General features: G+C 36.2%; 1 protein-coding gene across 1 annotated transcript in view; it reads left to right on the top strand.

Annotated features, from left to right (window-relative positions):
- The window catches only part of LOC150086173 (MYG1 exonuclease), a 97,574-nt gene that overhangs the window by 70,021 nt on the left and 14,098 nt on the right, over positions 1-13,455 (top strand). Inside the window, exon 8 of the mRNA XM_090374816.1 lies at positions 2,937-3,059. Coding sequence (XP_090230942.1) covers positions 2,937-3,059 — 123 coding nt within the window. The remainder of the gene's footprint in view (positions 1-2,936; positions 3,060-13,455) is intronic.

Genomic DNA, 13,455 nt, shown 5'->3' with positions numbered 1-13,455 from the left:
AGTGGAAGAGAAATACATCAGTTAAATATTGAAATAGGAGGACAGGGAATGGAACAGGTCAGTGAGTATAGGTATTTTGGAAGCAGAATGGTAGAAGAAGCAAAGATCAGCAGAGAAATAAAATTGAGAATAGCAATAGGTAAAAAAAAACTTAGAAGCAAAGAAGCATATTATGTGGGAGGCTAGGAATTGGTTTAAGGAAAAGATTGGTACAGTGTCTGATATGGAATGTGGTACTTTTATGGAACAGAGACATGAACATTGAGAATGAACGATATTGGAATATTGGAAAGTTTTGAGATGTGGGTATGGAGAAGATGAGTTGATAAAGTGAGAAATGAGGAGTTTTGAGAAAGGTGCATTAGAGGAGATTATTTAATAAAGTACTTAGAAAGCAGAAGAGAAATTGAATTGGAGATGTGTCATGAGGTGAGGGATTGATGAAGGATGTGATGGAGGGTAAAACTGAAGAGAAGTGATACAGAGGGATGGAGAGAAGGAATGGTGGATATGGGACCATAAAACAAAGAAATTTTAGGAAACATAAAAATGCATCTTGTGGTAAAAAAAAAAAAATACACTAATTTACAAACAACTTTTCAGAAGCATTATTATAAAAAATCTTGAGCATCTAGTCATACCAGTTAAAATTTCTTGAAACAACTCGCACAACTTTGTTAAAATATGATAAATATAAAAATTGATAAAATAATAAAGTTGGTAAAAATACACATGAATAGGGCCTCCATAGCCAGGTGGGCAGGAGCATCAGTGCGTAGCACACACTTCTTGATTAGACCAGGATTTGAGCCCATGACCACCAAATACGGAGGATGCGGAAAGGTCAGGGAATGACCACCGCGTATCCCCAGAGCAATATGACCTTAGTTGCTAATGCTCCTAAAAACCAAAACAACAACAACATAACATGAATAAGATCAAATAAAGGTAAAAGTGGTTACAAGACAAGAAGCTTCAAAGTCAGAGTGCCTCTTTATCAACTTGACAGTGGGTGGAACAGATCAGTTTAAAAGCAAATTCATCATGTGACAAGTGGGAAAGAACAATGGTTAAAGAGTGGAGGGAAGAGAATGGAGGAGAATAAGAATATTTTATTCTTATTTCTGTACTTACCATATTTTAATAAATTTGGGTTGGTTGTTTCAAGGATGTTTTCTGATCTTTTGAAAGCAACCTTTTTTCATTTTGTCTATATTTGACTTGTTCATTTATGACTTGTTGAGATAGTTAAAGTTGCATCCAACTGTAACTATCCTTGTATTACCATACTTTGTATAGTTTTTTCTTATTAATAAATGTTTAATAAATAAATAAACCACTAGAGTCTGAAGTTTTACAACCTTTCTGTAACTGTTTTACGCAGCTAGTGTGCCAACTCAGCAATGGGCCTTGTATTTCTTCTGGCAGTATATGGATTTAATCTTGCAATTTGTGTACCTGTTTCAATCACCCAAGGAGTTCTTAATTGAAATTAATTTTCTTATGTACTAAATTGCTGCTGCTGCCACCCATTAAAGACATTTATCGTTATTTATGTAGTGTTTAGGCATTGTTTTTGCAATCTGTTTGTATAATAGTTGTAATTACACAGATAAGAATAAGTTATACTTATAAAATCATATATCCAACTGCTAATAGAAGTTAGAAATGTCTAATGCGGAATTAATGAGCTGGAAGCATTTTTTACTGTTAGAAGGATATAGAAGTAATGATTATTCTTTAGTGTACAGGTCAGCAGCTGCAAAGTCAAATCATAAAAGGCATCTAGCTGTTGAATATCTCATATCGAGGTGGGCAAATGAGTTAAAATAAGCCCCCTCCATACCATATCTAAGTCAGTAATGTATTCCAGTCTAAATTGAAATTCATCCAATTAAAATTACTGTGTACTTTTGCTAAAACGTTCAAAGGTTTTATTTCTATTTACTTCTATTTGGGATAAGGTTAGATGGCATTTTCCATCAAGACAAATCAGACTGATACCTCTTGCTTGTCCCAACTGCTAATAGAATATCATCATCATTAGATCATTTGACTGGTGCACAGGAATAATATTTTCCTATCCATCCATCACAGTTGTTTATCAGATTAATATTGATCCTACATTATTTTGATGTAACCAAATATACAAGAAAGAAATAATCAAACTTATTCTTTCTCTCTTTCTAGTCTCCCATATCTTTCAACCTTACTTGTCTCTGCTTCCTTTGTGTAGTCTTTTTCAGTATCATGAACACGTGTAGTAATTAACTTGGTTAAATGTATGTACAATATAAAACTTTGAACTTGACATATGATGTTAATTATCAAATTGGATGTATGCTTTTCTTTTGTGAATGTTGTTAATCTTGTATTTAATTGATGCAAATTCCCCTGGCTTCAGCTGCCTGTAAACTAGATATGTTTGGAGTGTGTCCTGTTGGCTTTTGACATTTATTATTATATTTACTTATAATAACATTTATTATTAGCATTTCCTCTTACCAGTAAATTGACATTAATTTAGTTATATATTGTAATTCAGAAGAAATTAATCTTTAGATCTTGTGTTAGTAATGATTTTTTTCCATATCTTTTCTCCTCCCTTAAAACTCATTAAGTTATTGAGTTTTCCATTGGTTGTTTTGCTCTGTTACACCTTATAATATCTGTTCTCTGGCACCTCCGTAGCCAGGTGGGCAGGAGCGGCAGTGCGGTAGCACACGCTTCTTGATTAGAAGCTCGAACCGGAGTTCGAGCCCGTTACCACCAAATACGGAGGAAGCGGAAAGGTCAGGGAATGACCACCGCATATCCCCAGAGCAATATGGCCTTAGTTGCTAATGCTCCTAAAAACCAAATAACAACAACAACAATATCTGTTCTAATAAGATCTAATGAGTGTATGTTTAATTGATATGTAATGTATTTTGCAGCCAGGATTCTATAAAGCATTTAAATTAGTTGGAGAAGAATTTACGGAGAGGGTTTTATTTTATGGTAATGTCTGGTGGCCTGCTAGGGAATTGGTGGAAAGAGCTTTAAAGGAAAGATATGAGGTTAGTATTTTACTTCAAGCAGAATTGTGTTTTGTGTATGATTTATTTTCATTTTTAAACAATTTTTAATATGCTGGCACCTCAGACAAGGCTAAATTTTTGTTACTCTACTGCTGAAGGATAGGTGACAACATTAACAGATTAGCAAAAAGAGAGGACACAGTGTGCAAATACTCCATAGGGGTAAGAATTTGAGACTAATCTTGAGATCAAGAGCCCCCCAACTAACTAAAGACCTGGTATATAAATTAGATTGTAACATTGAAAAAATATATATATTATATAGGACAGATATAATGCTAGCTCCATATGTATGTTTTATGAATATGGCATGCATAGCAGCCTTGGAAAACTACAAAAAAAGCAATACAGCATACCACGTCATCATTGAAGATCACAGGATGAACTTGAAAGAATTCTGAGATTCTTAAGATAGAACACTACAATAGAAGACACTTCTTAGATGCTTCTTGCATTCACAAGTAACCCATCAAAACTCTCAGTGGAAACACACTTAAGGTCTCTATTTTGTCTGCCTAATTCACCACCTTGACAAAAGGCTGATTGTGAACATTGAACCCAATTCAAATTGCAGCAACAGAAAAGTCCGCTCAAATAATACCAGCACTTCAAAAATTTTGTCATCTTTTGATCGGTATACTGCTGTTCAGAGTACATTTCCTGAAAGCAACATCAGTACATCTCATGACAACACAGATAGGGACTGACTGTATTTTTGACCATGACAGTAAGTGAGACACTTCCAAAGCAACAGCATGTTGCCAGTAATTATAGTTTGATGTCATTGCCTTTGATACAATCAGTAATCTTAACTAATACTTTGTTTTTGGATTTTATCATACTGAAATTAACTGTTTCTATTTTCATTCAGCTCTTATATGCAACATAAAATCATCATTTTCTCCTATGTTATTTTTACTTAGCCACTGGAGAGAGCAGATAAGTACACTTAAATATGTATTTGTGTCACTAGCTTTCCAAAATTCAACACAGCATGGATCTTTATTTAATATTAATTGTTTGCATTCATAACAATATCCTCTCCTATATTACTAATAGTGTGAAGTTCTTGTGTTATCGACTAATCACATTATACTATTATTTGTGATAACATACAGTTAGGTTGCCACAACTGGATTCTCAATGTGTGCTAGTTAAGTGTTCCTTTATATTCGTATATACACAGTTGTTCCCATTTGGTACTCTTAGCTTTTCCATAAGAATTAATTTAATTAACCATAACTGGTTGCCTTGACAAGCACTTCTAGCTGCTTTTAAGGCACAATATCCATATTTAATAATATTAAATGTAACCAAATCATTTAAGCCATTAACCCATTATCAATTGCATTAAATTTTGTAATACCAGTTTTAGATTTTTACATGCTAAATTTAGGTGTTTTTGCTGTGGCAACCATTAGAGATTTCTGCTTGAATTTTTTTTTATTCTCTAGTTAAATACACATTGAAGAAATGCATGATATTATTTTAAAAAGAACAACCTGTTAGGTTAAAGATATCATTTAGTTTAGGTTCTTGCAAGATATTCTTAGTATGAAAATCTGCTGGACTCCCAAAATTGGAAGCTTTTAACGTAGCTGCCATTAAAATATTTGTTTATGAAGTAAAGATTTCAAAAAAAAAAAATAATAAATAAATAAATAATATATATATATATATATATATATATATATATATTTTTTTTTTTTTTTTTTTTTAAATATAACTATCATAAAATGGGGTAAAAATAAAATAAAATGTATGCCAGTAGTGTGGCAAACCAGTAGAGTGAAGATAAATTTAATATATAAAAAGAAATGTACTATTGGAGAAACATTCCTAAATAATTTAGAAAATAGAGTCCAGATTAAAAGAAATTTAATGGTGCCCCCCTGTGATAGGTGCCTGTTTCCGAATTACACGAAATATCACTATATGTGAATGTTATCTACCAACAATACAGACAGATAAGTAAAAATAGTAGAACATACGTTATATTAAATTGAATAGAAAAGACTGACCATTATGCCCCATCTCATCAGTGGATCACAAGGCCATAATAGTCAGGGAACCGCTGCATTTCGAGCGCTAAATATATCCATGCCATGACAGAATGATATTATTATCAAACCGCTGATGCAATAGATTTTTGCATAACGGTGGTCCATATGCAGTGTTAAAATTACGGGACAGCAAAGGTAATACTCACATGGAAAGAACCACACTACTAAGCAGACAAACCAACCACTAAACTTATATATATATATATATATATATGTGGAAATAGAGTAGGCTATAGAATGTTGTTGTTGTTTTTGGTTTTTAGGAGCATTAGCAACTAAGGCCATATTGCTCCGGGGATATGCGGTGGTCATTCCCTGACCTTTCCGCGTCCTCCGTATTTGGTGGTCACGAGCTCGAACCCTGGTCTAATCAAGAAGCGTGTGCTACGCACTGCTGCTCCTGCCCACCTGGCTATGGAGGTGCCCCAGGCTATAGAAATAGATTACGCTATATACACCGATGAGCCAAAACATTATGACCAGTGAGTCATTATGCAAATCGAAGCAACTGCAGGTGAACTACGCCGCAGGTCAGGACACTGTAATAAACACCTGATGCTGAGCTCCGTTAATCAGTGTTAGTCTTGTTCTTCAGATGGGAAAGGCAGCAATCTTAAGCGAGTTTGACAAAGGTCAAATTGTAATCGTCAGACGACTGGGTCAGAGCATATCCGCACGGCTGGTGGGGTCCTGCTGGTCAGCTGTGGTTAGTACCTACCAAAAGTGGTTCAAGGAGGGAAAACCCACAAACCGCCGGCAAGGTGTTGAACGACCGATTGCTCATCGATGCTCGAGGTGAGCGAAGGCTCATCCGGATGGTATGTGGCAACAGAAGGGCAACTGTGGTGCAACTCGCCGGTAATTGGAATGCTGGTGACAGGAGTAATGTGTCACAACACACAGTACATTATATCCTGCTGAAAATGGGGCTGCATAGCTGCAGGCTGCTCAGAGCGCCCATGCTAACCACGGTTCACTGGCAGCAGTGTCTACGATGGGCATGTGAGCATTGAAACTGGACCTTGAGTGATTGGAAGAAGGTCATCTGGTCCAATGAATCACATTTCCTGTTGCACCATGTAGACAGCCGGGTACACGTGCATCGTTTACCTGGGGAAGTGATGGCGCCTGGATGCACCGTGGGATGAAAACAAGCCAGTTGTGCCGGTGTCATGCTTTGGGCGATGTTCAGCTAGGAAACCCTAGGTGCAGTCATCCATGTGCCGGGGCACTCTGACGTCTACCACCTATCTAAACATCATTGCTGACAGGTACACCCTTTCATGGCAACGGTCTTCCCCTCTGGCGGTGCCATCTTTCAGCAGGATAATGTGCCATGCCACACCTCCGGATTGTTCGAGACTGGTTCGCGGAAAGACCTCCAGGTATTGCCCTGGCCTCCGAATTCCCCAGACATCAATCCCATCGAGCACCTGTGGTTTGTGTTGGAACAGCAACCGTGATCTGTGGCGTCTCAACCACGGACCTTATAGGAGTTAATAGATCTGTTGGTTATGTGTTGGTACCAGATACCACAAGACATTTAGAACTCTTGTAGAGTCCATGCTGTGCCAGGTACAAGCTGTTTTGGCTGCACATGGAGGACCAACATCATATTAGGTAGGTGCTCATAATGTTTTGGCTCATCGGTGTATATATATTTCCAGATATATATATATATATATATATATATATAAGATTAGTGGTTGCTTTATCTGCTTAGTAGTGTGGTTCTTTCCACGTGAGTATCACTTTTGTTGTCCCATAATTTCAGCACTGCATACGGACCACCGTTATGCAAATCTATTGCATCTGCATTTTGGTAATAATATCATTCTGTCGTGGCATGGATTTGTTTAGCACTCAAAATGCAGTGGTTCCTTGACTATTATGGCCTTGTGATCCACTGACGAGATGGAGTATAATGGTCAGTCTTTTCTATTCAATTTGATATTATGGTATGTTCTACTATTTTTAGTTTTATTTTTACTTATCTGTCTGCCGACCGGGCTAGCCGAGTGGGTAAAGTACCTGCCCGGCAACCCCAAGGTCGCGGGTTCGATTCCCGCCTCGGGCTTGGATCAAAGTACTGCAAAAACCTTGGGAGGTGCAATATGGCCACAGAAGCCAATGCGCCAACAACTACCAAATCAAAAAAAAAAAAAAAAAAAAACTTATCTGTCTGTATTATTGGTAGATAACGTTCACATATTGTGATAGTTCACGTAATTTGGAAACAGGCATCTATCAGAGGGGGGCACCATTAAATTTCTTTTAATCTGGACTCTATTTTCTAAATTATTTAGGAACGTTTCTCTAACAGTACACTATTTCTTTTTATACATTCAATATATCTTCACTCTTCTGGTTTGCCATGCTACTGTCACATTTTATTTTATGTTTACCTGACATTTTATTATAGTTAAATACATGCAACATGTGGTTTTTGCATGGTTGATGCCACTGATGTTTGCTTTGCCATTTTTTATTATTTATTTTCATTTTTAATTTTACATTTATTTTCACTGTCTAATATTCGATTCATTTGGATTTAATTTGAATTCTCTGCATCCTAATACAGGATGCAGAGAAACTCTACCGACAAAGTTGAACAGGTGATAGATGGTACCAAAAGAAACATTTTTTGTCAAGTAAACGTAGGTCGTAAATGAGTCGTTATAGCAGCAGAAGCTATTAAAGGGTTGTAAAAATCAGAACAACACATTCAGTAATTTAATGTCATTTAATGTATACAAACCATTTGCTGTTGCACACAAAATAGAAAAAAAACAATTCATAAGAAGTGCTCGCACTGGCGACTGTGATGTTCAATGCATAACTCACACCGACGCAGCATTGAAAGTTGTAGGCATTGAATTCCTAGGATTGTCTTGTATCTCTGCACTTGCTACAACAATCCATGCTATAAGTTCCTCCACTGTGTCAACTGGCATTTCATACACAAGAGTCCTCATGTATCCTCAAAAGAAAAAGTTCAGACAAGTCAGATCAGGCGACCTTGCTGGCCAGGCTACAAGTCCACCTCGACCACTCCATCTGCCTGGAAAGGTTGTATGTAAGTGTGTGCGTACACGTCTGTCAAAATGTGGTGGTGCGCCATCATGTTGGAACCACATTTGTGCTTGGACAATCAGAGGAACATCCTCCAACAACTCTGGAAGTGTGTGCTAGAAAACACAGAGTCATCCATCTAAACGTGCAAGCAACATGTATGGTCCAACTAAAATGTTTCCCACAATGCCAGTCCATACATTGACCATACATTGATACATAAACCTGTGTTGGTAGCCATGTTCAACCATTTCATGGGGATTATTCTCTGCCTACATATGACTGTTGCGGCTGTTGAACAATTCCTCTTGGGTGAAACATGCCTCATCAGTGTAAAGCACATTATTGGCAAAAATCAGGCTGCAAGTTGGTTTCCTGTAAAATCCAGTGGGAGAACTTGACACTGTGGGCAAAGTCAGCAGTTTCTAGTGCATGCACTTTCTGGCATCAGAAAGGATGTAGTCCAGCTTCATGCACCACATCCCACACCAAACGATGCTGCACATCCAATCGGTGGCAAACGGCTCTTGTGCTGGTAGAAGGAGTATTAGTGAAGATCTGCAAAACTTCCTCAAACCGGGGTGTCCTATTAGTGCATTGACATCCAGTATCATGCATATTCACACCGAAAGAGCCACTGTCCTGCAATCTTTGGCATATCGCAACAAATGTTGTGTGGTGAGGCAACCTTCTGTCTGGGAAGCGTCCATATAAATCCTGCAAGCCTCTCTTCCATTTCCATTTGCTGCGCTGTACATTAAATGAATATCCACCATTTCTGCAACAATGAACGCTCCCTATCTGTACCCGTACTGATCATATGACATTACACTTTTATGCTATTAGCGGTAGATACGCACCACTCCGAGGACCTCTCAATGCATGCATATGCTAATGTTGATGGTAGTCGTATGTTCGAGCACTATGTTATGGATTGTTTTTTCTATTTTGTGTGCAACGGCAAATGATTCATATGCATTAAACAAAATTAAATTACCGAATGTGTTGTTCTGATTTTTACAACCCTTTAATAGCTTCTGCTGCTATAACGACTCGTTTATGACCTATGTTTACTTGACAAAAAATGTTTTGTTTGGTACCCTCTATCATCTGTTCAAGTTTGTCAGTAGAGTTTTTTCTGTATCCTGTATATCACACAGCATCTCTCTCCACATTGGAGAGAGATGCTGTGTGATGTTTTTCAATGCTCTTTTTTAGTAAAAAATAAAGCATGTTTGAATGTTGTATTTTGTTCCTGTGGCATTGAATAGCCATGGAATTGAATTTTACTTATTGACTCCATGTGTTTTGCAACCATTAAAGTCAAGCTGACTATTCTGAATTCATTTGTCGGCAAAAAGTGGTATTCCATTGTTGTGGCCTTTCCTGATTACAAAGAAGAAAAAAATGTTGAATTGGGATCAACTTGCTCTCGGTGCCAATGATAAAGGATTCTATAGTGTACAATATTGGGTATCTTCTAGCCAACATGAAAGTATATGAAATTCCTTTAGAAAAATGTGGTACTTAAGACTTAAACTAGCAGTACCCATTGCAAAAATTTCGCAATTTTCAAATACATATTAAAAATACTACTGAAAAGGGTAGAATAGGAAAAAGTCCACTAAAAACTCCCCTTTCATTTTAAAAACTGATCACTGCCCCTGGTACCTCATCTCCATGTCTTTAATGTCCTGGTGAAACCTCTCACTCTGTTCTTCACTTACACTTCCTCAATTTTCTGGATAAAGTCAGTGTGGAAGTGTAAAAAGGTACCATGACACTCATGTCGTGGCCCAACTTCTTAAAATATAGTACAGTCTGTATAATACTTCTTTGAAAACGACATTTTTTGTATTCTTGTGCCCTTCTGATAACCTTATCTTAACATGCTGGAATGATCTGATCAGAGATATTGCTACATACAATTGGCCGTGACTAAATACTGTGTTAGTAAGCGAAATTATGACTATCAAACGTTTGCCCTTGACTTTTATTTATAGTCATTGCAAAAACCAGCCGAATAGGAAACTGCTGTCTCTTAAATGAGAATGGCAAAGTCGAATCTACACGCGGTAACAGTATTCGTTTTCCTTTAACTTCTTCTGTTATTATTTCTAGATCGAAACAATTCTGATGCATAACTTTGACTATAAGTCTCGTACCATTGATCAATCCTCCTGAAATTGCCATATTTCGCAGTAAAATAACAACTGCTCCTACCTTCAACTCTAAAATGTTGGGTGGTAAACCACTTAAACTGAGGCTATCCAGGAATTCAGTTGGATATCACAAAAGTTCTTCAGTATCTTCAGATATAATTGTGTTAACACTCTTATATTGCAATGAATCACTAGGCATCCTTTTTTAAAATTTCTAAATTGATTCTTTCACACTCGTCATTTTTTGCAGCAAGAATAGCATGCAGCAAAACGGCATTTATATAAGTAAGGTTGTGGCCAAAAACAAAAGGAATCAAACTGTCAAGAACTATTAGATTAGGATCTAATTCAATTTCATTTCAAATACGTTTTAAATGTATAGAATGGCAATGGGGGTATGAGGTTGCGTGTGCAATGGGGGGACATATAGTGAGCGAGCAGTGTAATGGAATCCTAACGATTAGTTCTTTCTTTTAAGGTAGGCAGCACTAGTAAAGAATTATTATTATTTTTTTTTCTTCCAGAACAAAGGACACAGTTGTGTAATGTGCAAATTGTTAAACAGAAAAAAATGCCTCATAAACTTAGACAACTGTTTGTTTAACAGTTAACATCTTTCTGTGGCTCCATCTATGAAGTGAATGTTGAACTATTCTCGTTTGTACTACAAAACTGGCCTGTTCCGTAAAAGTAAAATAAAACTATTTGGAATTTTAAAATTTTAACAACTTAGATAGGAAGAAATAGCTTCAATTTGAGATCACTTCCTGCCCGATCAGTTAAGCCTATCTTACTGATCGGGCAGGAAGAAAACGATCTTAACTGATCGTTTTATTTACTCCGTCAGTTCACACTGACAGAGTAAAGAAAACGGCTTCCATATTAAATATATAGAGTAATTAATCCTTCTTCCCCATTATAGTAGGCCTGAAAACTTGAGTAGTAAGGGTATTAAAAGAGAAATTTAGCACTTGATTGTAATAGGGTATCCTTGTCATCTGATTTATTTGTATGCTGAAAAGGGAGGCTGCATTCCTTCATCTGAAAGTAGATTAATATTTAGCATTAGTAGTAACAAATGATAAAAGGAAGCAAGCTTATAAAACACATGCACACAACGCTTTTTCCACATCACTTGCCCATCCCCTCTAATTTGTCTAGTTTTTCCTTAAATTTATTCAAACTACAGTGGACCACCAATTTACGATTGGTTCACTGTATGATCAAATCACTTCACGGTGGACTCTCCGTTCACTATACGATATGTGGTGAGCAGCGGTCATTATGATCATGTTTGCGAATTGAATCTTAATTCTATTAAATGGCAATTCTGATAAACGAAAATAGGAGGAATATTATCCATGGGATATAAAAGTAAAGATATAGAGCACAAATTTACACTTTATTGTCTTGCCAATTAAATGATACTTGACAATCGGAAGAATATTTTCCACAGGTTAGCAAAATAAAAATAAATTTACGCTTACCTACATAGCTTAATATTACTATCGTAATATGTACTTGCTAACTAATAGATATTTCTGTTCCCTGACATTTGTTTTGTTGTAAAATTTAAAAACAGTAAAAAAAAAAAAAAATAAATAAGCAATCAATAATGGCATGCATAAAATTGCAAATAACACGATACACTCAAGTGAGACGGAGTAACAAGTTTACAAATAAAAAATAAGAATGAAGAAAGATTCTGAAAATTTATTTGTTTTTTATATGATTGAAGATTCCGTGGAAGAGAAAACATTTTACCATAATAACGCAAAATCCCAGAATTCCAACTATCGGTACTATTGCAATTAAGATCAAGTTTACTACCCGTTTATAACAGATTGCTGTAACAGAAAAGCCCAATAAATGGGAAACTGCAAATTGTTTTTGTTTTATGGTTGTGACCTCCAGAAATATATCACAAAGATGTTCAAAATTGATTCTTATAACCGAACATATGATAATGATGACAGTGTAGTGCATTTTAATGATTTAGATTGGTTTTCTGAAATTTGATTCTATAAAATGGCTGATTTTAACCAGTGACCATATTGAGGCACCTACTTATTTCACTTTACGATTGTCTCCAACCTGACCATGTGATCCTTCCTTTCAGCCAATAGCAGCCTTTGTAAATGCATTGGCTGTGTGTTTTGTTTTTGCATCCTCTAGTTGAAGTGATTTTTTTTATGTTGTGTTTTAATCAATTTTTTTAAAATCAGTATGTGCAATTTCCATTATAAAAATCACATTTTAGAGAGATAAATAACTTAGTTATATAGTGAAAATTTCAACTTCCGAGGTCTTGGAACAAATTACCAAAAAACGTGTTGTTAGGTTCACGACACGATGTCTCTGGAATGGATTAATATTGTAAAGCAAGAGTCCACCGTACCCACTTTCATAACAAAAGATAGATGTTTGTTCCAACAGTCAACTATCCACTGGCTGAAAGCAAGTTTCTACACTCTATTCCTCAATTTAAACTTATGCCTCCTTATGTGTTTTGTCTGAGCAAGAGGAAAAATGCCATCAGCATTGAGCTTCTCAATCTATTCTTTAAACACCTCAATCAGACCTCCTTTTGGGTACCTAGTTTCCAGAAACTGCAGCTTGAAAAATTGAAGTGTTTCTTGGTAAGGGTATCATTTTGTTCCCTCACCAGATAGCTTCATGTCTGACTGCACAATTAACCCAGGTCTTTTAAATTCTCCACTACTCGAGTGTTGGTACTACACAGATGGTATGTTATTCTGGGATTACTGCTACCCTTGTGGTTACCTTGCATTTGTCAATGTTAAACTTCAATTTCTATTTCTCAGCTCTAATTTTTCTAATCTTGTTGCACTAACATAACCTGATTACTGTCCATTAACCATCTTTCCAATTTTTTGTAATGTCTGCAAACCCAAGACATTAAATCTGATATGCCTTCATCAGTATCATTAATAAAAAGAACAAAAAAGAACGAGCCTGTTTCTTAAAGCACAAACGCCAAGAGTACAACCTTGCAATTTCTAAAAAGCTTAAACAGTCTAAAAGAATCAATAACAACAAGAATACCAACTTCACCAT

This window comes from Mastigoproctus giganteus, chromosome 5, assembly GCF_048544385.1.
Source record: "Mastigoproctus giganteus isolate SK-2022 chromosome 5, ASM4854438v1, whole genome shotgun sequence".
NCBI lineage: Eukaryota > Metazoa > Arthropoda > Arachnida > Uropygi > Thelyphonidae > Mastigoproctus > Mastigoproctus giganteus.
The sequence above is the reverse complement of the archived record's forward strand: the minus strand, read 5'-3'. Positions and strand labels throughout refer to the sequence as shown.